The sequence below is a fragment of the Marmota monax genome, unplaced genomic scaffold (assembly GCF_021218885.2).
Source record: "Marmota monax isolate L192 unplaced genomic scaffold, Marmota_monax_Labrador192_F-V1.1 WCK01_AAM20220418_F8-fsc00027, whole genome shotgun sequence".
NCBI lineage: Eukaryota > Metazoa > Chordata > Mammalia > Rodentia > Sciuridae > Marmota > Marmota monax.
The window spans coordinates 9,704,310-9,728,339 of NW_026694617.1; the positions used below are offsets into that span (position 1 = coordinate 9,704,310).

The 24,030-nt window shown below is 36.7% G+C and overlaps 1 protein-coding gene across 1 annotated transcript in view; it reads right to left on the bottom strand.

The window, feature by feature from the left end:
* Positions 1-315: 315 nt before the first annotated feature.
* The window catches only part of Tspan12 (tetraspanin 12), a 73,576-nt gene continuing 49,861 nt past the window's right edge, over positions 316-24,030 (bottom strand). Inside the window, exons 7-8 of the mRNA XM_046422394.2 lie at positions 23,603-23,746; positions 316-1,872 (exon numbers count right to left, since the gene is read on the bottom strand). Coding sequence (XP_046278350.1) covers positions 1,567-1,872; positions 23,603-23,746 — 450 coding nt within the window. The 3' untranslated portion in view covers positions 316-1,566. The remainder of the gene's footprint in view (positions 1,873-23,602; positions 23,747-24,030) is intronic.

Genomic DNA, 24,030 nt, shown 5'->3' on the forward strand with positions numbered 1-24,030 from the left:
GCTAGACCAATCTTCCTTTAAAAATTAAAACAGTTATAAAACCTGGGATATTAAATCATTAAAGAGGTATATTAACATAAATAGGCATAGTTTTATATTCTATCAAACTCTATTATTTATCATACTTCTACAAAGAAATCTTTAAAAAGCACATCTTTTTTGTCTTCTCAGGGAAAATACATACTTGTATATATTAGTTATGGAGTTTGGAAATTACTAATAACTTATTCAATCATTGCTTCTCATTTCTTTCATCCCTGTAAACCTCTTCAAGTAGCAAAGGTGCTCATATGTACAAAAAATAGGCCCAAATCATTACTCTCTAGAAAATATTTATTGACGGTTGTTTTAATTTTCTTTCCATAATCTGAAATAAACATAACATAATACACAAAATACAGTAAAATGCACTTTTCCCATTTCAAATAAATATATTTTGCCTTTGTAAAAAATTAATAATCTGTGTAATTCACCACAGTATATTAATCAGTGAAATAAAGCAAAGATAATCTCTTGTTAAATTGTCACTTATTTTAATGTTTCTTACAGGCATTTTTCTGGGGACAAAGAAAACTACTTTCTGTAAAATTATATTGACTTGAAGACTGTTACTTCTTTTTGGAAAAGGCAAATATAAGCTCTTTTAAAGCATGTTCATTGTCAAAAAGAATCTTTGCTTCAAAGAAAATGGCATCCAAGTCTTTACTAAATCAACTAAATTATGCGTGAATTTTCTTGTTAATACTTCCTAGAGACCAGATTGTATTCAGAATTAAAATGATTCCTATGTATCACACTGGTAATTTTCAAAATTAGTGGTTAAGTACTTAAATTAACAGTTATAATGTAGACTCAAGACAGAACTTTTTAAAAGCTCTATGAACAGGAAAGACTAAAAAATAATGGTGCTATACAAGACAAATTTATCCTTTTCACAATTGTTAATCTTAACATTATAAGAACTGAAATCTACTGAATTATACAAACTTAGAACAGACTTATATACACATATTTCCCTGATCAGTTAAAGACAACGTGTTTGCTCTTATAGATGTTAAGAACATTTCAATAACCAGCAAAAAAATCACAATTAGGTTGACACCAATTTGAAATGTTCATATGTATAATCCAGTCACCCTCAAAAGAATACATTACCAAGTAATACAAGTCATTAGTACTGTTTAACTTCCTATGTTAGCAGTTAATTGATACATTATATACTAGCCAGTGAAAGAAAATCAACCTTTATGTAGCTCTAATCTGAATATATGTGTCTCATTTACATGGATGCAGAAATGCCAACCAAACCATACTACCTCAGAACATAACTGTATTCAGTAAAAATCTTGTAAGAGCTATAAAGTGGCTACTAGATCTGTCCTTAGCATCATAAAGGGCATCAGTTATTGTCCAGGTGGTGACATAAGAAACTTTTTCTCTCAGTTTTAAAGAGTAGAAAATCATATACTTAGACATTTTTTACATCTGCAAATTTCTGAAACAGAAAACTATAATCAAAAATTCACAAGTCCCATAAAACAAGCTTGATTCCTTCTTTGACATTTTTTATAATTCTTCCATCTCAAAGTGTGTATTAAAGCTGTTTGCCATGGATGTGTGTTCAAAAATCCTTGAAAGACTTGGTTTCAACAGTTCTACTGAGTGACATGACAGGTGCTGAGAGTTGTCATTCTTTAGGGACATCATTTGGTCTGTCCCTGGCTCCCTTCTGTCATAATACAGAGCCCAGAGCAGAGTAATGGTGAGAATCATAGCCAGGATTTGTGTCACTCCAATAGAGATCCCTAGAAATCTTAGTACTTGCAGTTGTTTGGTTCCTCTCAGAAAAGAATACATTTTCTTCCCACAACCCTGTAAAAGAAATAACATGATCAATATTACTGTAGATATGTTACAGAGGGTCAAAAGTAATGAAAACAAAGAATGTGTCAGTTAACTAGAATCATAAAGTTAAAACAATAAGTCTCAACAGGAAAGGCTTCTGAGAAGATGGAGGAGAGAAGGAGGAATGCACCTTTTAAAAAGCCTGCTTAGCTGATTCTGATGAGCCTGTCCCTTCTTTCATTGTCTACACAACCAGAAATTAAGACTCACTGGTATGATGTCTTACGTCTAGTACAGAGATTGGCAATCATTTTTTTTAATTTAATTTTTTTTTTTTTTTTTTTGCAAAGGACTCAATAGTAAATATTTCAGGGTTTTTTTTTTTTTCCAGGCTGTACGACCTCTATTGCAACTACTTGTTTCATCCACTGTAATATGAATTCAGCCATGTGTAAATAAATGAAAGTGAGTATGTTCCCAAAAAACCTCATGTGCACCAGAAGGCACTGGGCCAGATTTGGCTGCTCATAGGCAATAGATTGTTGACCCTGGATTCAGACTGATCTAAATTTTTCTAAAACAATATTATTATTGTTGTTGTTTTTATTGTGTTCATTGTTGAATTATAGCTAATTTGAGCAGACTTTTCCCCAGTGATCAGAAGCATTTCCACAATTGGCTGCTGGAATGTGATGACAGATAGAAATCACCCTACACATCCCACCTCATCCTCTTTCCTGGCCTACGGCAGAAATACACATGAAATTATTATCATGAACCAACTTCTAGTTCTACCAGGCAAGGATCCAAAACACATCTTTAGCTCCTGTACAAGTCAGAAACACTTAAGAAAGAATGAGAAAGGTTTTTGTTTGCATTTTAAATATAAAAGCCTAAGAGTTCCCATGGCTGATATCAAAACCAATTCTGAAGGGAGAGGAGAGGAGGAAAAGTGTAGGAGAAGGAAAAATCATGACAAAAGAAAAATAGGTGAGGGGGAACAAAGGAGGTAAACTGTCACTCGCAACTGTTGTGTCCCTCTTGAGGGATCAAAGCATACTCGCCTTATCTCTAGTAACCAGTGTCTCAAGTGACCAAGCAGCAACGCCTTGTGTCTAGTATCCACAGTAAAGAAATAATTCACTCTCTTAAAGGGAAATTAATTGTAAATTAAAGTGAAAAGCTGAGAAAGCTCTTTATAACAAATTTTAAGAACCTTGAAAATTCTGAGATTTTACGATACTTGGAAGCTAACAAATTAGGCTGCCATTCAATGGCTGCTGGCAGAAGACAGAGACATTGGATTGTATTACTGTTAGCAATGGCAAACGCCCGAGAAAATGTCAGTTCCTCAAGTTCCAAGGACAACATGTAGAAGGTCAGATGATGTCTGCACACACAGAAGGCTGTGTTATGGAAGAAGAATCTAAATCTAAGCTAAGGGAACCCTCATCTTTGGTAATGGGCAATAAGCATATCTGCCTTTTACCTTAGAGAGGATTACCTTTACTGTACTAGACAGTATACAAACCTGCCATTTTCTAGGATGGGAGAAAATATATCTATTTTCTAGGCTGTTTTCTTTGTATACATCCCAGACAGTTCAGATCAATGGCATCCACAGTCTTTGTCACTAGAAATGCAGAAAGTGAGCAGTCTTAAAAAATTATCTCCTAGCAAGAACTTGACTTTGAAAGTTCTTATTTATTCGGTGTAGTAAGAATGACTCAGTGCTTATCCAATAGCAGTAGTTATTTGAATGAGAAGAAATTCATAATTATTTAAATTATTTTGTTCCAAAAGAACTCACTAAGCCAACTAAAGCAAGACTATTTAGTCAGTTGTTAATTTCTACATTATTTTGGTGGTGAGAAAGGAATAAATATAATTCTTCCATTTCAAAGATACTTATTGCTACCTTCCCCAATAAGGAATTACTCTAGAGAAATTAAAAAATCAAGTAAAATTAGTTATGGACACTTCTAAATAACTCCATTTCTCTGGTATGACCTGCAATAAAAATTAACAGCAAATGATAAGCAAATGTTTATCTATTTTACCAAAAGTGAAATTAAAATATTTATGATTTTATAGTACCTAAGTGGATATTATAATGTCACTTCTGACTATTATACATACAAGAAATATATTCACATAGACATACATATATTCTGAGTGAAATCAAAATATATGTCACAAAACAATTTAACAAATTTTAAGTACTTTTCAAACAGTTCCACTTGGGTATTCTATCAGAGCCCGTTCACTTTTATGTTTATGTATAATTTAACAAGCATTTTAATGTGAAACAATAGAGTATAACAGTTAAGATGTGAACTGCAGAGACAATGGTCTGAATTGAAATCCCTATTCTGTTACTTATAAGCCTTGTGACTTTGGGCAAGTTACTTAATCCCTCTGTGCTTCTGTTTTCTCATCAGAAAACCCGGATGGTAAGGGCACCTACCTGTTTGGGATATTGGGAGGATTAAATGAACAAATACTTAGAATGATGTCTTGTGCATGGCAAGAGGCCAGTGGGGTACCAGATATTACTTGGTGTGTCAGGTCACAGATTAGAACACTCAAATTAAAAACAGGTGAAAAATCTGTGACCAACAAATATCTATGGGAAAGTATGAGGCACAACAATTTGTAAGATGCTACAAAAACACCAAAAGCAGAGCATGTGTCACCAGTAAATACTGATGTCACATTCCCAGTGGCTGTCACTGTTTTTTGGAACAGTAAAGTCATTCATGCAAAATGATTATCTTCCACTGAGACATTAGATCACTAGCATCCTGATTAAGCAGAGAAATATCTAACAAAATCTGGAAACATACGCCCCCAAAATAGTTAAATTAAAAAAGGTTCACAGGAGACAAAAGGCCTAGGTTGTTGGCTCTGAACAAGTTTTAACTTCTGCTTGCTTATGTGTAAATTAGAATTATATCCAACATACCTGACAGATTGTCAAAAGTCTTCTATGAGCAGATAATTATGAAATAATTAAATTAATTAAATATTTAGAAAAAAAAGGTTTGATCTCAAAATGGAAAATTGAGATATGAATACTTCATATAACATTATTGACAAGCAATGTGGTACTATAGTCTCACACCTGATTTTCAAGGAATTAATAAAAAATGGCTTGGATCATGTGGCTGACCCCTACCTGTGTTCTCAGTATTTAATATAAAGATTGATGGTCAGAAAATTAGTATGGAAGATCAATATTTTGGGTTATGATAATTACAAGGAATATCAGAATTAAAAATAAGCCACTCAAGGATATAAAATTTAAGTTATATAAAAATAGTTCAAGAAATCTATTGTTAAACCTGATGATCATAATTAATAATTAATATGTTTAAAAAAGCAAATCATTCAAGAAATACATATGCTGATGATTCAAACCTATGAAATTCTATCAGTCAATTATCACTTAATTTTTACCTTGTTAATAATCTCTGGGCTTAAATTTTATCCATAAATTTCTCTCTCTCTCTCTCTTTCTTTTCTTTATTGGTAAAGTTCTCCTATCCCTTTGGACTAATTCATTTTAAGCTAAGAAATTACACAGAAGAGGTGATTTTTAAAGCTACGAGTAAAACAAAGTAGAAATTAGTAACTAAGTACAGTCTATTGTGCTTCCTATTTTCACATTGTGGAAATTTCATTTCAATATTTTTAGAGTAATCATATTTATTTTTTAAAAAGTCACAGTAGATCATATTTCAAAGGATGGTTTGGGAATTAGATGTATTAGTTAACAACTTTCCATTTTTAAAAATTTATTTATTGTTCTAATTTGTTATACATAAAAGCAGAATGAATGCATTTCAATTCATAGTACACATATAGAGCACAATTTTTCATTTCTCTGGTTGTACACAAAGTAGAGACACACCATTAGTCTCTTCATACATGTACTTAGGGTAATGATGTCCATCTCATTCCACCCTCTTTCCCATTCCCTCCCTCCTCCCTTCCCCTCCCTCCCCTTTGCCCTGTCCAATTTCCATTTTTTTTTTTAAGCACAGCTAAAAGCACTTCTGGATTGACATCAGCTAAATGCACACAGTTAGGACTTCTGAATAGTCTCTCTTCCATATAAGCAGTGAAAGCAGTAGCCAAAAATGGAGAATCAACTTTTTCAGAACTCTGGAAATGGGCCAAAGGCTTACAGCAATCTGAGCATAAATGCAAGTAAAGCATCTAAATTTCAGTAAGAATTATAAGCTTTGTGACATTTTTATTTGCCCTCTTCCTAGTCTTCCTCCTCAGCTCATTGGGAGTACTGAAAATCATGGTGAAAACTGGCAGACTCATGCCTACCAGAGGGGCAAAATGAGGTTGGAGCTTCTGTAAAAAGCCTCATTCTCAATGAGAACTGTCATTATTTATTAGGTCCGGTGATCCCCTAGAAGACCTCACTTACAAGGCTGTCTTTATTTGACCTGAGCTCAACTGGGGGAATAACCTTTTCTCCTGAGAAGGTTTACCAAAGACAATCAGAGGCTGCTGCTGATCACTGAGGCTGTAAAGCATTTCATAAAAGTTGCACACTGTGAAGCTGACCAAAAAGCTTAAAAGAAAAAGGTAGGCATTGGTAAGTCCATAGTGGGCTTGGCAAGGTTCAGACATGGGGATCTAGAAAGTTATATACATGTCCAGAGCTACACATATGCTCTGGAAAGAACCAAAAAGAGCCTAAGATCTCACCTCTGGGTAGCCTTGAGGTTCTGTGAGATTTTGGCAAAGCCTGTGAGAATTATTGGTTTCACATATCTAAAGAAATCTGTTCACTCATTTATTGACCACTCAGCTATCTGAGCAGTGACTTCAGTGACCACACATGACAAAGAATACAGGCTTTACAGAATTAGTTTAGAAAAGTCCTTAATTAACAAATAATAACAATAAACGTTGGAGGGAGTGGAGAGAATCTCATATCCAAAATTGTTGCATTAAATTATTTAAAATGTCTAGTTTTCTACTAAGGAAAAAAAATCATAAGACTTGAAAAGAAAGAAGAAAGCATGGCTCATACATAGTGGGGGAAAAGCAACCAATTAAATTATACTCATAATGGGAGGATCTCCTTGTCTCACTAGACAGTCCATTCACACTTGAACAATTCTTTTTTGTTGTTTGTTTGTTTGTTTGTTTGTTTGTTTTGGTGCTGGGGATTGATCCCAGGGTCTTGTGCATGTGAGGTAAGCACTCTTCCAACTGAGCTATATCTCCCGAACAACTTTAATTCTTAAGAGTCATTTCCTTCTTGGAGCCTGGATATACTGGTTCTAGTTCTACTCTTAGCCCACTCCCTTTTCATAAAATTGAGACATAACTGAAGATTTATCACTTTCCCTATAACCTATCTCTTCTCCAGGTTAAATATTTCTGGTTCCTTCAAGTTTTCCAAATATATATACTTCATTGTCTTGATGATCTTTTTCTGGATTATGCTGATTTTGTCAGTTATTTGACAATGACATCAATTTTTAACTTTATAAACATAAAAATAAGCAATAATTAAAAAAAAAAAAACAATCAAGGCTATTGTGAAAAAGTTTAGATCCAATGAAAAAATAAGCTTTGTCAGTTTCCCAAAGGAGTCAAAAGAGGATTGTATTGTTTAGCCACACAGTTGGGAGTTGGCTTTCTTCCTTATCACTAGAGCCTGAGATGTATCTCCATGTGGATGTGGGCAGATGTGGCTTATTCAAAGCAAAGGTCTTATGGTTCAAGTATGAAGTGTTCTCCAAAAGCTTATGTGTCAGGCAATGCAAGAAAGTTTAGAGGTAAAATTATTGGGTTTTGAGGACCTTAACCTAACTAACACATTAATCTACTGATAGGGATTAACTGGGTGGTAACTATAGGCAGGTAGGGTGTGGCTGGGGGAAGTGGGTCACTGGGGGCAAGCCTCTGAGGTATATTTTAGCCATGGTGAGGGGAGCCATCTCTCTCTCCCTCCCTCCCTCTCTCTCTCTCTCTCTCTCTGTCTGTCTCTCTGTCTCTCTTCCTTTCTCTCTCCTTCCTGGTGAAATGACCTGAACCACTCTCCTCCACCATACTCTTCTGCCATAATGTTTGCAACACCTTGGGCCCTGAGCAATGGAGTCAGATATCTACAGACTGAGACCTCTAAAACCATAAACCCCCAATTAAACTTTTCAACTTTTGCTCTTTTAATTGTTTTTATTAGATCTTTTGATCACAGAAGCAAAAAAAAGCTGACTAAAGCAGAAATTGGTACCAAGAAGTGAGGTTGCTGCTGTGACTAACCTGACAATGTGGTTTAGAAGCTTTTGGAATTTGTGAAAGTAATTTTGAAAATTTTCAAAATATAAGCTGGAAAAAGTTTTAGATTGTTGTAAGCAGAGTTTAATGGGCAATTCTGGTGGGAGCTCAGAAGACCAGAATGCAGATAGGACTGTGGACAGTAAGGAGTGGGCTCAGATTTTAGAGGAGAAAGACTGTATTGGAAATTGGACTAGAGGCCATTCATTCCGGCTAAGAAGTTGCCCACATTTTGCCTGAGTTCTGACACTTTCTGTGAGGCTGAATTTAAAGGTGATGAATTTCTTAATCTGGTGAAAGAAATTTCTAGGTGGCATAGCATTGAGACAGCTTTTAGCCAGGTTAATTGTGATAATTAGGAGCAGAAAGATTTGAAAAACTTGCAGTTTGATCAGAAAACTGTGAGTAAAACTGGGGCTTGCTAAGGAATGTGTGGTTGCTAAAGACATTACGGATACTAAAGAAATTCTAAAGACTGCCCAGAGACAATAAGAAAGATGGCTTGAGGGCATCTCAGGAATTGGCAAGACCACACCCTTTGAGAAGAGACCATGGGAGCACCTGGCTTGCATAAAGGGTCTGGAACTTTAACCATGTTTAGCCAGATAGGTCCCTGGAGGCTGCTACAGCCAAGGTTCCAGGAATCTTGGCTGATGTTCTAGATGGCAGCCAACCTTGGTGTCATCCACATGGAGTTTCTTCTGCAGGAATGCAGGATTCTGGAGTTAGGAAGTCATGGAGGTTTCTACCAAGATTCCAAAGGAAGGCTTAGGAAGCTGGACAAGTTGCAACAGGGTAAGAGTGCCTGTGAAAAGTCTCTGAAAAGGTGATGCATGGGGATGTGAGAAGAAAAACAAAACTGCAGTGGAGACCCCAAGATTAAGATGAGCTTGTACCATGAAACATCTGCAAAGGATAGTTATGGGAACTGAGCAGAGATAAACCAACAGAGAGGTCATATGGGCTGTAACCGGCAGAGCTACAGGGGTGGAGTTACATAAGGCCTTTGGAGAAAACATCATGAAATCATCTACCCCAGATTCTGGACATGAAGCTACATAATTTGTTTGCTCAGCTGGATTCCAGTTTTGCTTTGGTCCCATTCATTTTTTTTTCCTATGCACCTGTTTTCTCCATTTTGTTTGGAATGGAAATGTTTACTATGTACCTTTATACAGAGAATATATGTAACTTGCTTTTAATGTTTATAGGAGCTCACACTAAGAGTTTGTTTGGGTTTCAGAGGAGACTTTGGAATTGGACATTAGGACAATGCTAAAACTGTTGAGACTATGGGGATTCTTGGAAATGAACTAAATGTATTTTGTATTGTGAGATGGACATGAGCTTTTGGGGGCCAGGGGCAGAATATTATGGTTTAGATATGAGGTGTCCCTCAAAATCTCATGTGTGAGGAAATGCAATAAAGTTTAGAGATGAAATAATTGGATTATGAGAACTTTAACCAAATCAGTGCATTAATTCACAAGTAGGGATTAATTGGGTGGTAATTGTAGGCAGATAGGGTATGGCTGGAAGAGATGGGTCACTGGACGTATGCCTTTGGTACATATTTTGTTCATGGTGAGGAAAGCTGACTCCCTCTCTCTCTGCTTCCTAGTTCCATGAACTAAGCCACTTTCCTCATATATATATATATATATATATATATATATATATATATATATATATATATATTATATTTTAGTTGTTGATGGACCTTTATTTTATTTATTTGTATGTGGTGCTGAGAATTAAACCCAATGCTTCACACATGCTAAGCAAACGCTCTACCATTGAGCCCCTTCCACCATATTCTTCTGCCATGAATTTTGCCATGCCTGGGCTTAGAGCAATGGAGTTGGCCATCTATGGACTGACACCTCTGAAACTATGAGCCCCCAAATAAACTTTTCCTCCTCTAATTGTTCTTATCAGATCTTTTAGTCACAGAGATGAAAAAGAAACTAAGACACTATTAGACTTCATTTTTATAATAACATGTTAACCTTATCACTTTCTCATTTAGTTAATAAAGCACATGGATAATCCTTTAAACAAGACACAATTTTCATCCTTAAATTCATCATGAGAATTTAAGAACCTCTCAGAAAGAAGTATTATGTACAGATTATTTAAAACAACACTGTAAAAAAAAATAAAAATGGTCCAATATTGAAGATATTTTCCTAGATAATTTAAGAGTAGCAGATATAAAGCCCCAGTTGAAAAAAAAGTTAAAATTGTGCTCCCTTTGGAAAATTAGAATATTTTCTCTTCTAACATTAGAATATGCAGATAAGCGTGTCTCCTGTTCAGCTGAGCTGTCAGAAAGCTGAGACAAACAGGAAAGTCAACTTTTGTAACCCCATTTGCCTTCACAGTATACGTGTCTGCTTACTCTTTCTCTGAACTTTGATTTTCCAATTGTGTTTAGACCTTATTATTAAGTCATTATACTTTTGTTATGTGCTGAACTCAATCCCTTACAACTCAGTTGTAAATATAAATAGTAGCACAGTGTCTCTAAAATGCACACCATTTAGAAATTTTTGATGACTCAGAGAGCACTGCAAAAACTTGCAACAGAAGTACTGAGCTGAGTATCAGGGAATCATTTACACAAGTACTTTTCAAAGGATATTCATCTATACTTCCTTCTTCAGTCATTATCTAAATTCTTCATAGAAATAGCTCCAGGTTTTATTGTTCATCCTGCATCATTCTTATTGAAGTAATTCAGTCTAAACATAACCTTCAGCTTAGTTTGAGACAAATAATTATGTATGTGATTTACATTTTATCCCTGGAAACTTGGATGCTTTTGTTGAAAAGTGGAATACTAGTCTAGAGAAAAAAATATAAATGTTTCTACAGAATATGCTATACTGTTGAATTTAGTTGCAAAACACAAATTTCAGTTGAGTAAGTCAAAAAGGGAACAGAAATGTTAGAAACCCAAAACTGCATTCTATTTTGCAAATGCTATCTTATTCAGCTTGAGAAAGAACTGAATTGCACTTATTTGCTTTTCTCAAAGTAAAATATTCTGGTTGATTTTGCCTGAATGTGTTTTATTCCTAAATAGAGCTATATTAGTCCTACGTTAATAACTTCAGATAATTCAGAGGTATGAGTAAGACTTGGCTAACCTACTTTGCTGGCTGCAGTATTAAAATTCTAGTCAAGTATTAACTGTAAATAATAACACTACCTTTATCAGAGAAAAAGCATGAATCCCTACATTTTCTGGAATCTATTTGAAGGCATGTCAGGATGCCTCATTTCACTTGAGGAAATTATACACTTGAAATTATTCTCTGATCTATCTCTAAAATGAGTTTCTAAAATTGGAAGAACACCCACAGCTTTTCAGTACTCAATATTCACAGGCCACATCAAAAGTCAGGCAGCTTTTTAATGTTTATGAAGATAAAGTATAAATAAAATCTAGGTGCCAACACACGTCAGTATTGATATTTTTGTAATTGATTTTTGATAGCTCTCAAGTTTGAAATGACTGTGCTAATTATCACATACAAATATACAATATTTAACCTTATTTCTTCTAGACTTGAAGAACTGAATGACAATAGTTCATGACCTCATGAGCTCATGGGCATTAAAAGTTGGATCAAAAAGTCTGTATTGATACCATAAAGCTCTCATAACAAAAAAAAATTAAAAAGAAGAATACTGCACTGACATTCTTTAAGCTCTGAATGGAAACAGATACTTCCTTAAAGAAAAAATAAATAAATAAACAGCAATCAATAAAATTCATAAATGGGACTTTCCTCTAAAGAGTAAAGTTAACTGATGCATAGGAAATGCAGTAGAAAAAGTCTTATTCGTCTTTACTATATGACAGACCCTTATATCTCATTTAACCCTCACAATAGCCCCATCAGGTCAGCAGAACTATTAAATTGAAAAGATTGTATTTACTGAACAGTTTTCAGTTTTACCAAAAGATGGGGTTATAAAGAGACTAGAGTGAGAAAACCCAGTTAGGTCCCATTCTCACTAGTGAAGCTGGTTCCCGCAGCAAGAGGCTCCCCTTGCCTGGCTGAGCCCACAAGTTTATTCAGAGACTCCTCCTATGAACTGTCCACCCTAAGTATCCATCTGCAAGAAGTTAGAGTGAAAAGGGAAACCACCGAGTCCCAAACACCTTGGAAATCTACCTTTGGGACGCACAAACTTATAAAACCTGAAAATGTACACTCTCGTGTCATGACAGGCAAAACTAGGGTCAATTTAGCTAGGTTGAACTCTAATTGTAAACCAGTCATTTCTCTGTTTACTTCAATAAATCATGAGCCACTGGTATTGTTGTCATTAGCCACCCTTGTCAATTGAAAATGTGTGCTTACTGTGCGCCAAGTGGTGTGCTAAAGAGTTCTCATGCAGAACCTCAGTTCCTTTGCCATATTACAATGAAGTAAGTACCTTTTATATCGTATCTGATAAGGGCACTGAAGTTTAGAAGGGAAAAATTCTACAAACACTCTTGCTCTTGATCACTCAACATCTGAAAATGTTAGTACCTCTAAGCCTGGGCTTTGGAATCAGAAAGATCCAGACTTAGTCACTGACTTATTCTACAAGTAGGCTAAGTTGTTCAGCCTCTTTGTGCCTCACTTTTCTCATCTATAAAAAGGATATGATACTACTGTAGCTTCTTCAAAGAATTACTTTGTATCTTAATGAGGGAATGCACTTAAAATAGTTACTCATAGAACTATATAAATAAATATCCTATTTGAAAAGTCCAATGTGTAAGTCAGAGCTTGAACGCAACTCCCCAAAATATGGCATGCTGAGTATTTCTGAGCTGAAGGAGACAGGAAGGCTGCAGAGGCGAGAAGGTCTCTCTTGCCTTCCACCATTCTTCTCTTCCCCTATTTGTCCCCAAGGCACGTATAGAAACCAGAACTCCTTCCCCTGAAGAAAGCCATAAAACCTACGAAGGTCATTTTCTGACCTCTTCCCTTCTCCCCTGCAGATCCTCATTTGAGAAGGAAGAATCTGAAACAAGTAGAAGTCCCAATTTACTACCAAGAGTTCATAGCCCTTTTTGTCTGATCAAGTTTCTCCAAAACTATCCACTTCTTTCACGTCTCTAAATACAGGTTTCCCTGGGTCTCTGGGTCTTCATTTTTGAAGACTTTCTCGTTAAGTAAAACTTTCATTAGCTGTAAGTGCTCTGTTATAGGAAGTGTCAGCCATGAACTTTGGGAGAGGTGAGATAAAGATAGGATTTTTTTTTCTCCTATATATGTACTTTTTCAATCTTGTACTTACTTCAAGTCACCACTGTAAATGGTAGTACACACTGTAAACAGGCACTGTTCTAGGCTTTCAAAATGCTAATTTATTTAACTCTCAAAAACCAAACAACAACAATAAAAAATCCTAAGAGGTAAGTAATCTGGCCATCCCTACTTTTCAGATACAAAAAAAACTGAAGCATAGAGAGGTCAAAAATTTCCCCGAGGTCATATAGCTAGTTAAGAAGGAAAAAATCAAATATTTAACTCAAAGAGTCTGACTTCAGATCCTTGTCAAACCATGCTTCCTCACTAAGGAAAACTTATTCCTAAGAACCTCTCTTTCTTTCACTTCTTTCCTGCTTTTCCATCTGTCTCTATTTTGGGTATCTCCACTTTTACCCTTAAGTGTTGGCATTCTCAGAATTCTGTCCTTGGATGAGTACATTATACCACCTCCTTATGTGGTCTCCTCTCCTCCCATGTCTCTTATACACAGATGAGAACTGTGTACTGTTTGTGCCCCACCCCACCCCGACCCAGTCTGCTCACTTCTTCCACAGTAATTAATATCCCTTGGGAACACAGCCTTATCCCAGCCCATAGACCACAGTTCCCAGCCTCTCTTGAAGTTAAGCAAAGCCCTACGAGTCCCTGCCAGTGGGATGTGATTAGGGGTGATCAATATAGGCCTTTGGGCAATTGGATGTGCTCCTTCCCACTCACTGCCTCAGTTTGCCTCATGCCTGGAAATGGAGAAAATCAGAACAAACTCTGGAAGACAGGTATTTAAAAATGAAAAGTTGTCTCACCATCCTGGTCCCTGGATGAACAGGCAGCAGAGCTGACCAGCAGCATGGACAAACTGAAGGATCTTTCAGAGAAAAATAAACCTCCCCTTTATTTAAGATACTGTATTAGCCCTTTCCCTATTTAGCACACTGTTATAGTTTGGATGTGAGGTATCCCCCCAAAAGCTCATGTGTGAGACAATGCAAGAAGGTTTAAAGGAGAAATGTTTAGGTTATGAGAGACTTAACCCAATCAGTGAATTAATCCCCCAGGGGGATTAACTGAGTGGCCTCTGAAGCCCAGGTAGGGTGTGGCTGGAGGAGGTGGGTTATTGGAGGCATAGCTTTGGGGTAATATTTTGTATCTGGCAAGTGGACCTCTCACTGCTTTCTGATCATAATATGAGCTACTTCCCTCTGCCATACTCTTCTGCCATGATGTACTGCCTGACCTCAAGCTCCTAGAAATGGAGCCAGCCTTCTATGGACTGAGACATCTGAAACCATGAGCCAGAGCCTAACTGAACTTTTCCTTCCCTAAAGTTGTTCTTGTCAGATCTTTTAGTCTTAACAGCAAAAAAGCTGACTAAAACACACACACACACACACACACACACACACACACACAATCTACATGCCTCACTGAGTTTTGTCTCCAGAGCTCCACATTTCCTACTGAGTTTATGCATGCAGAGTACCTGACAAGAACTTTAAACAAAGCACTTCCAAAATGGAACTAAGAGACTCCAACCCTCCCCTTCAATAAGTGGCTTCTTCATCTATTCAGGGTCCACATCAAAGCCAGGTGTATTTGTAGGTTCCCTGTCACCCACTCCCCACAGCCAATTCATCACCTAATCCTATTCATTTTACTTTTTAAGTATCTTTCACATTCATTTGCTCCCCTCCATCCTCAAAGCCACTACCTGAATCCCAGCCCTCATAATCACATGAATTATTCACCACCGTCACCTACCTAATTTCCCTGCTTCAGGGACCCAATCCTCACTTCAACCCCACCTCACCTCATTCTCTACAATGCCAGCGTCGTGACTTTTAAGCACAAATCTAAGATTGTTATTATGTAAGATACTTTTTCAGGTCAAAACATTGTAAAGGCTTTCATATCCATGCAACCTGAGGGCAAAAATTGCAAGTCTCTACTAATAAAGTACAGGAGGAAAAGTTGATTGAACAGTGAACAAGGAACAGGAAACTCACAATTGAACTGTGTCAAGAAAAAGGCTGAAAGAAAAGAAGAATGCATTTGTATACCTGAGGCAAAACTGGAAGAATAGTTCCAGGCCTTATTAGGTCAAGTAAAGCCCGAAGATAAAAAGAACAGCCCCCAGCCCAAACCTATCCTGCAGGGCTTCGAATGATAAAACAGATACCACCCCAAGCCAGACCCTAACCTGATCCTGCTGGCAGTCTGGGAAGACATAATGAAGTCAGCCAAGAGACACGTGGGAACATCTTTGACTTTATATAAAAGAACCCTGAGAATGAAACTTCTTGGGAGTATTCTTTCCAAATAATCACTGAACCTGAGAAGCTGCCTACTGTTTACTCTCTGAGCAGGAGGATCTACGTGTGTTTATCTAAAAGAGTTTCATTATTAATAAACTAGAATCCCATGACTACTATTTCCTAAGCCTTTCTTTCCTAATAATGCCTCAAATTTGTGATCAGGCTTGTCTTTTCATTTGGCAGCTAAGCACACACTTCAGTATAAAGCTGATGTATGAGCAGATACACAAGGTTCTTCATCACCCAATCCCTGTCCCTTATATCACTGTGACCTAGCCCTTCTCATGCCCTGGGCTGAGCTCACCTGCTTTCAGCTCTAACTTTGCACCACTGCTTCTTGGCTTGTAGGTCCTTCTCAGCCTCATGCCTTTCAAATATTTTCCACATCTGAATGACACCTATTTATCCTTTACAATTGGAAGACCAAAGATATATTGCTACCTCTATGTGCTCTGGTTGAATATATCAATCATAAAAAAAAGCAATTCAGGATTGACTACTGTATGCCAGCTCCTTCATATGCCCCCCTTCAAGATTATCTAAGTCCCACCTTATATTCTAGCTACTGATGTGGCCTTCCATTCTATGCATATTTGACCAACATCATGTTAGTGTAACTAGCCAGGACCTGGCTGGAGGTCTAAGTTATTACCTGCCTTGAACTTCTCTTTTAATTCTTCTTCCTAACTTTGTTTTGCGTCAGATGTGGAATCGTATTGGGTGTGGAAGAATCCCAGCAACAAAGAGCAAGGTTGGCTGGGTGAAAAACCACTGAGCCCATAATTAGGTAGAGCTTGCTCCATACAGCCTTTTTTTATTTTTTCCCTGTACTCACAACACTTTGTCATATCTCAGACAAAGATGCACTGAGGAAGAGTTTATAATAATAAGATGTTGTGTGTGAAAATTTAAAGTAAAAATTGTTTCCATTAGTCAAATACACAAAGAGGATTGGCTAATCTTAAAAATTGGTCAAAAAAATGTTAACAGAAGGAATGTTAATGAGAAGTACTGAAGACTGACATGCTGTTGAGAAAAATGAATATATACTGAGTATAAAACAAATACCATTTCCCAAATACAAAGAACACAAAGGAGATGGGCAATAAAAAGAATGAGCATTGACCAAGTTTTTCTCTCTGACCAAACTCTACTCAGGTTCTCCTCAGCTCTTTGTCAACTAGGCCTTGATCTTTGGATCTTCATGTTCACATTTGGGTTGTTCAGTCTTAGTAAGAATGCTGCTAAGTTCACTTAGCTAGAATTCCCCATTCTTCTATTGATCACATTTGATGTCTAATCACCTTTCTCATGCCTCCCATCCACGTGATTGATGTCGATTCCCACTGGCCTGTCTTGGGAGTTAGGTTAGCCAGAATACATCCTTATGCCAAATACTTCCTCTTAGTAATTTTCTGTGCACTGACCCTCACCGTCCTCCTTGACTATAAATTCTTACCAGTCCATGCTGTATTCAGAGCTGATCCCAATCTACCCACCCCCAAAGCCCCATTGCAGTGGTCCTGTGTCTACTACAGTAGTTCTACCTCGAATAAAGTATCCTTTATTGTCTTTAACAAGTACTATTATAAGCTTTCCTCATCTTTAACCTGGAGGAGCACCCATCTGTGTTCTGTGAACACTAGAGATCTACAAGTACTCTTCTCCACTCAGATTCTTTGCCGTGGAAGCCAAGACTCAGAGAAGGTCATATTCCTTCACTTCCATTCATCTTGCCCTTTCCCATCTCCTTTATTTGTTTTCTTTTATTGGAAGAAGAAATAAATGACCAACCAAAGAGTCATAAGTAATTTGGGGTAAACTTATTTGTCAAAGACATACACACACAAAAAAATTACTAAAAGTCTTTGAAATTTGAACTTGAAACATAAAATGTACCAAGTTTAGAAGTCTAAAGGAAAAGTGTTTCAAAGCAACACAGCTGTGTGGAGAGTATCTCTCTGTTCAACCCTCCATGATCCTCTGTGAATACTCTTCTGAAGTAGCAGTGTATTAATAAGTTTTTTTTTTCTTTGTCACTGTGGCAAATATCTGAGAACAACAACTTAAAGGAAGAAAGATTTGTTTTGACTCCAGGTTTCAGTTCACAACTGGCTGACTCCAAGGTTGAGAAACAACATGCTGGAAGGGTATAGTGGAGGGAAGCTGCTCAACTCTTTGTAGTCAAGAAGAAGCAGAAAGAGGAAGAGAAAAAGAGAGAGGAAAGTGCAGGGCTGTACGTCTTCCCACACCTTCCAATAAAATCTAATTCCCAATAATCCAAATTATTAATCCATCAAATGGATTAATCCACCTATAAGGCTAGACTCCTCATGATCCAATCATATTGTAAAAGCCTAATCTTTGGAAATTGCTGCATTGGGGAACAAACCTTTTAGTCTGAGCCTGTGGGGAACATTCTAGATCTAAACCACAATAAGCAGTCAATATATTAGCAGCAGTCTTATTTCTAACTACAAAACAAAGAAATGTGTCTCTGGAGATGCATTTGCTTGACTGTCTGTTCCTCTTTGCCTTTTATTGTGAGTGGGTCCATTGGAAGCAGGGCTGTTTTGAGCCTGTTTACTTCCATTTATTTTTCTTGAAGTGACACAGAGAGGAGGAGAATGTCATTTCAGTCCTTTGAGGAGCTGTTTATGCTTCTTTTCCCATCTGAGATTAAAAACTGCAACTATTCCTAAAAGAAGTTGGTGAAAGTAATGGCTGTGACAAAACACATATAAAATATTAAAAACTAAAATGGGCTATATCACCTGTCCCTTGAAGTTCACCCAAGAATAGCTCATGGGCAAGAGTCTTGGAATTCCTGCCATACAAACACCTGTTTTCTGTCTGGCTCCTTTGTTTTCCTTTCTCTCTCTCCACTTTTCTTCTCCAGATCAAGGTGGATGCAATATTTAGTAATAGGTATGCTGGAAACTCATGTAGATCCCTTATTTACCAACTTAAACTCTGAGTCTGACATTGTTCTGAGGCCAAATCTGACACTTGGCATTTAGAGAGTATGGTTATACAGATAATTCCAAAGAACAGGGTTATAGATAGTCAATGCTCATGGGCCCTGAGGGTGAGCCTTTGTACCTGCAGTTCCCTAGGCCAAAAATACTCTTCCTCAAATCTCTTCATGGCTGGCTCCTTCTCACAAATTGGTCACAGGTCAAATACTATCTTCTAAGACAGTCTATTCCTGTCTATTCCAAATAGCTCCCTTGCCAACAAAGTCCTGCCCACTGCCCTGCTGAGAGTCTTCAATTTTGTACTACCACATGTAATTATTTTCTATTACATTTTTCCCATGTTAAATGTCTCTATGGCAAACTGGAACATAAATTATAACAAGAGATTTCTGTCAGCAATATTTTTCATGGTTTTCCCAGCATTTAGAAAGGCATGTGGAACTCAGGAGACAATCACAAGACATTTTGGATGAATGAACGACTGGGACCAAACTGAGGGTCAGCAATAGTTTCATCTGTGATTTTTAAGCTGATAGTTTTATACAAGTGTGTAGCGTATGATGGCTATTTGAGGAGTGAGGAGTTCTGTGGCAAACCTAACAATACCTATGATGGGAATCTTCCTAAAATGTGCAATTGTTGCTATATTTCTGCTCTATCATTTTTCACAGGTTTCAAAATGTGTCACATAATATTGGGTCAGGGACCAGGCAGGCCACCAGATGATTGAAGATGATTTATTTCCTTGATTTTAGACTATTGAAGAAAGATTATAGAAAGAGAGCCAGTTCTTGTCTGAGTTTACAGAATATGAAAGATAAAAGGGGCCTTGAAGTTCATCTAGTCTGGATTCATTCTTAATTTAAAAACGCTTTCTATACCACCAATGACACGGTTGCCTGACCTTGACATTAATATTTTTAGTGATGAGACACTCACTGTTTCACAAGATAACCTGTCTCACAATTGGACAGATTTTGATGAGCAAGGTCTTCCTTCTATTGATTCAAAATTTCCTTCCTGTAACTTCTGGCCCCTGGAGAAACAACACATAAGTCTAGTTCCTGTTCTGAATTATGAACTTTGAAATATTTGAAGACATCTGAAATATCTCCCCTGAGTATTCTCAACTTCAGAATAAACATCCCAAATACCTCCAGTTATTATTCACTTGTTTCTTCTTTTAGACACACACACACACACACACACACTCATCTTCCTACTGGATGATCTCTGGACACATTGCAATTAGGAAACATATGTTCTCCAGGGCAAAGTGGAATTAAGTTTTATTTTTAATTATGGATTTAATTGTACTTGTGCCATAAAGTTATTAAATGATCCACTTTTGTAAGTCAACTATGCATATAATTATGTACTATATCATTGCCAATGTAAGTGTCTGCTATTAATTGTGAGATGCAAAATAAGATTACTATGATATAATGAACCTTCTCTTTGGCCAGAAATCTGTGTCTAAAGAACATCTTATAACATACAATGTAAGCTAGCTGGTGAAATCTTTTGCTAAAAATACAAAAATATTCAAAATAATCTGAGTTTTCAATTCACATATGCACAAGCGTGGCTTCTTTCCATCTTTCCATTATAGACATTCTAAAATTAAAGTGTTCCATTATAAAGTACTATTAGTGAAAATACGCTAAGCCAAATGTAAAAATGAACTTTTTTTTACAACAAGAATAGTATATTAAATGCTAATTTAAACATTTTTCAGCTAATAAGGTAAAAATAAAGATAATTTATCCACATTCAGACTTTTCAGGTAGATTCAGTAAACTGGTTCATGTTTTGCCTTTCTCATGAGCTCAGTGTTGGCTATAATCACATCATCATTATTAATCACTAAAGTAGAAGTTATACTATAGTGTTATAACCCAATAATTTTCAATATTGACCTAATACTTCTAAAAAGCAGAAAAAATGTATTAAATTCACACTAAGGAAATTGATGGGTTTCAATTCACATGTCCTACACATATCTATTCTGTAATTACCTGTTTTAAATGCCTAATAGTAAGTTATAATGTATATGAATATCTACAGTTATGTTTGCACTTACTACTATCTTGTAAAAATTAAGTACTATTTTGTTTTATGGACCAATCATGACTTTGTTGTATTTGTTAATTGACTGTACCATGACAGACACTAACCAACATCAACACGGTATTCAGTTCACATCTAGAACAAAAGATGTGGCATAATCAGAGGGACCTAGAAATTATGACCCAATAATGCTTTGTTCAATTACCTACACCTCTTGTGTTCCTTTTCACAGAAGCTGAATGTTGCCAAACATAACACATTCAAAATCACAGCATCCAAATACAATGCTTCTTAGTTGTGTGTGGAATGACAAAAAAGTATTTTGATTATTCTTTTAAAATAAACAATTTATTTCCATAATTCTTGTCATGGGTTACATTGCATCCTCCCAAAATTCATGTTTAAGTCCTAATCTCCAAACCAAAGAATGTGAAATGGAAATAGGGTTGTTGCAGATATGATAAAGTTAGGAAGTCAAACTGGAGAAAAGTGGGCTCCCAGGGGAAGTTTGAAGACACACACACACACACACACACACACACACAAGAAGATTACCATATGAAGATGAAGGCACAGTTGGGGCATGCTTCTACCAGATGGGAAGGATGCCAGCAAGCCACCAGCCCTGGGGGAAAGGCCTACACCAGGTTCTCCCTCCCAACGCTCAGAAGAAATCAACCCTGCTGACACACTGACCTGGAACTCTTAACCTCCAGAACTACAAGGCAGTAAACTTCAGTTGCTGAAGCCCCTCAGCTTGTGATACCCTAGCAAGCTCATGAAATTATGAAACTCCTAAATATTTGGCATTCTTCAGGTTATGCCTTCAAGAGGACAGGGCACTCTTTTTTAAAAACAAAATATTCTTGAATGTAGCATATTCTCATTCTCTGAGATAAAACAGCCAAGAGTTACTCATATCTATGATATGAGTACAGTAGATCACATGTGCAGGTAATCCAGCATTCTTTTCATTAATTCATTATAGCATTCAAATTGATATATAGTAAAAATGGACTGTTTATCTCTGCAACTGACTTTGGCAGACAGTCTAAAAAATGTTATAAGATGTTTTAAATGACAGCATTTCTTGGGGAAAATGTATAATTTCCTAAAGTAAGCCATTTTGAAATAAACAAAAATGCATGTTTTGCTGACAGTTGTGCATGCCTATGATCCCAGTGACTCAGGAGGCTGAGGCAGGAGTATTCCAAGTTTGAAACTAGCCTCAGCCATTTAGCAAGACCCTGTATTAAAATAAAAAATCAAATAGTCGGGTCTGGGGATGTAGCTTCAGTGGTAAAGCATCCATGGGTTAAATCCCCAGTATCTCTGGGTTAAATCTCCAGTACTCCTCCCACAAACAAAAAACATGTTTTATAAATCTTGATGTATTTCATTTTAAAGTTTCATTCTTAGCCATACTGAATGTTTATATACACACTCACACACAGACATACACACACACGTGTGTGTGTGTGTATTATGAATAGCGTAAGTAGTTAATCTGTGTTAATCCAGAAGTTTGTGGGGGTATTTTTGGTTTGGTTTTATTTATTTATTTTTGTACTGGGGATTGAACCCAGGCATGTTTAACTACTGAGCCAATCCCCAGCCCTTTTTGTGTTTTTATTTTGAGACAGAATCTCGCGAAATTGCTTAGGACTTGCTAAGTTTCTGAGGCTGTCTTTGAACTTGCAATCCTCCTGCCTCAGCATCCCAAGACATAAGCCAGAGTTTTTTAAGAGTGCTTTGTTAGTTTGGTACTTGAATGGAGATACACACACACACACACACACATACACACACACGTATATACATATATGTATATTTATATATGTATGTATAGATAGATAAAGATAGATGACAGAAATAGATTCCTGGGGACTGAACCTAGCCTCTCAGCCTGAGCAGCTTCCCTTCTATCTGAGTCACACTTTGAGTTTCCATTCAAGATCTGAAATGCTCAATAACTTCCTGTAATGATGGAATATCCTATATCTGCATCACCCAGTACAAGAGTCACTAGTCACCAAGAGGCTGTTCAGCATGGGAAATGGATGGTGCAAATAAGACACTGAGATTTTAATCTATGTTAATTTAATTGTAACAGAAATAACTACGTGGAGCCAGCAGTTATTGTACTGGACAACACAGTTCTAGACTTTAATTTGAAATTGGGATTCTATTCCTAACAGTGTGAAAATCACCACTGAAAATGAAGGAATAGGGAAAGTAATAAGAAGTAACTGATGATTTGGATCAACTATCCCAGAACGCACAACTGTGTAAGTTTCTTAGCACATAAGGTTGACTTTAATCCAAGTGATTATAAAATTCCATCAGCAAACTAAAACTGGCATCACTACTGGCACTAGCCAGCAGGGGGAACTGAAGAGTAGCAAGAAGTGTTTTCCTTTAGAATGTTTCTTCCCCCCAAATCCCTGGAGGCCTGAACACACATATTCTGCCCAGGAACTCCAAACTCTGTGTTTTCCAAATATTCAGAATTAGCTATATCATCTACATATGCTTGTTTTCAAAGGTTCTCTAGGAGTTGGCAACTGAACTTGGCTCTAAACAATACAGTTGAAAATTAGTAGTTGTAAAACTGGGTCTTCTCACTTAAAAATGTCTTTAGTGTTCAGGTTTTTATGTTGGATTTTTAGCTTCATCCTGTGTCTCCACATGTCAGAGACAAGTTTTAAGGCCTTTCAGATTTACACAGGAAAATTTCATAGGCATATTTTCAATTCTTCAAAGTTATTTTTAAAAGGTTTGTCCATGATAAGTGTGGCCTTACCTCTTGATAAAGGTCACTGAGATCTTCCTGGTGGGCCTGTTTGGAGCATCCTGGGAATTCCCTGACACAGCAGGAATCTGGAGGCCAGTCCATCTCAGTCATTTCTAACCAGTCAGTGAAATACACCACTCCACAGCACTTAAACTGCAAAAGAATTACTGGTCAGGCTCAGAAACTACAAAAATATTGTTTTAACTTATGGAAGATTGAATGTTAGATTTCTTAAATTTTTGTACTCAGAGCTAAACTCATTTCTGTCATCACCTAATGATATGTGCATATTCTAGTTGATGATAGAAATGCTGTAAAGGAACACCAGGGCTACCTACCCTATAATGGAACAATTCTGAACCATAATGCCCCAAATACATAAAAACAAATTAGGTCTGACCGAGTCTCCTTCCCCAACTCCAACACCCTCCACAGGT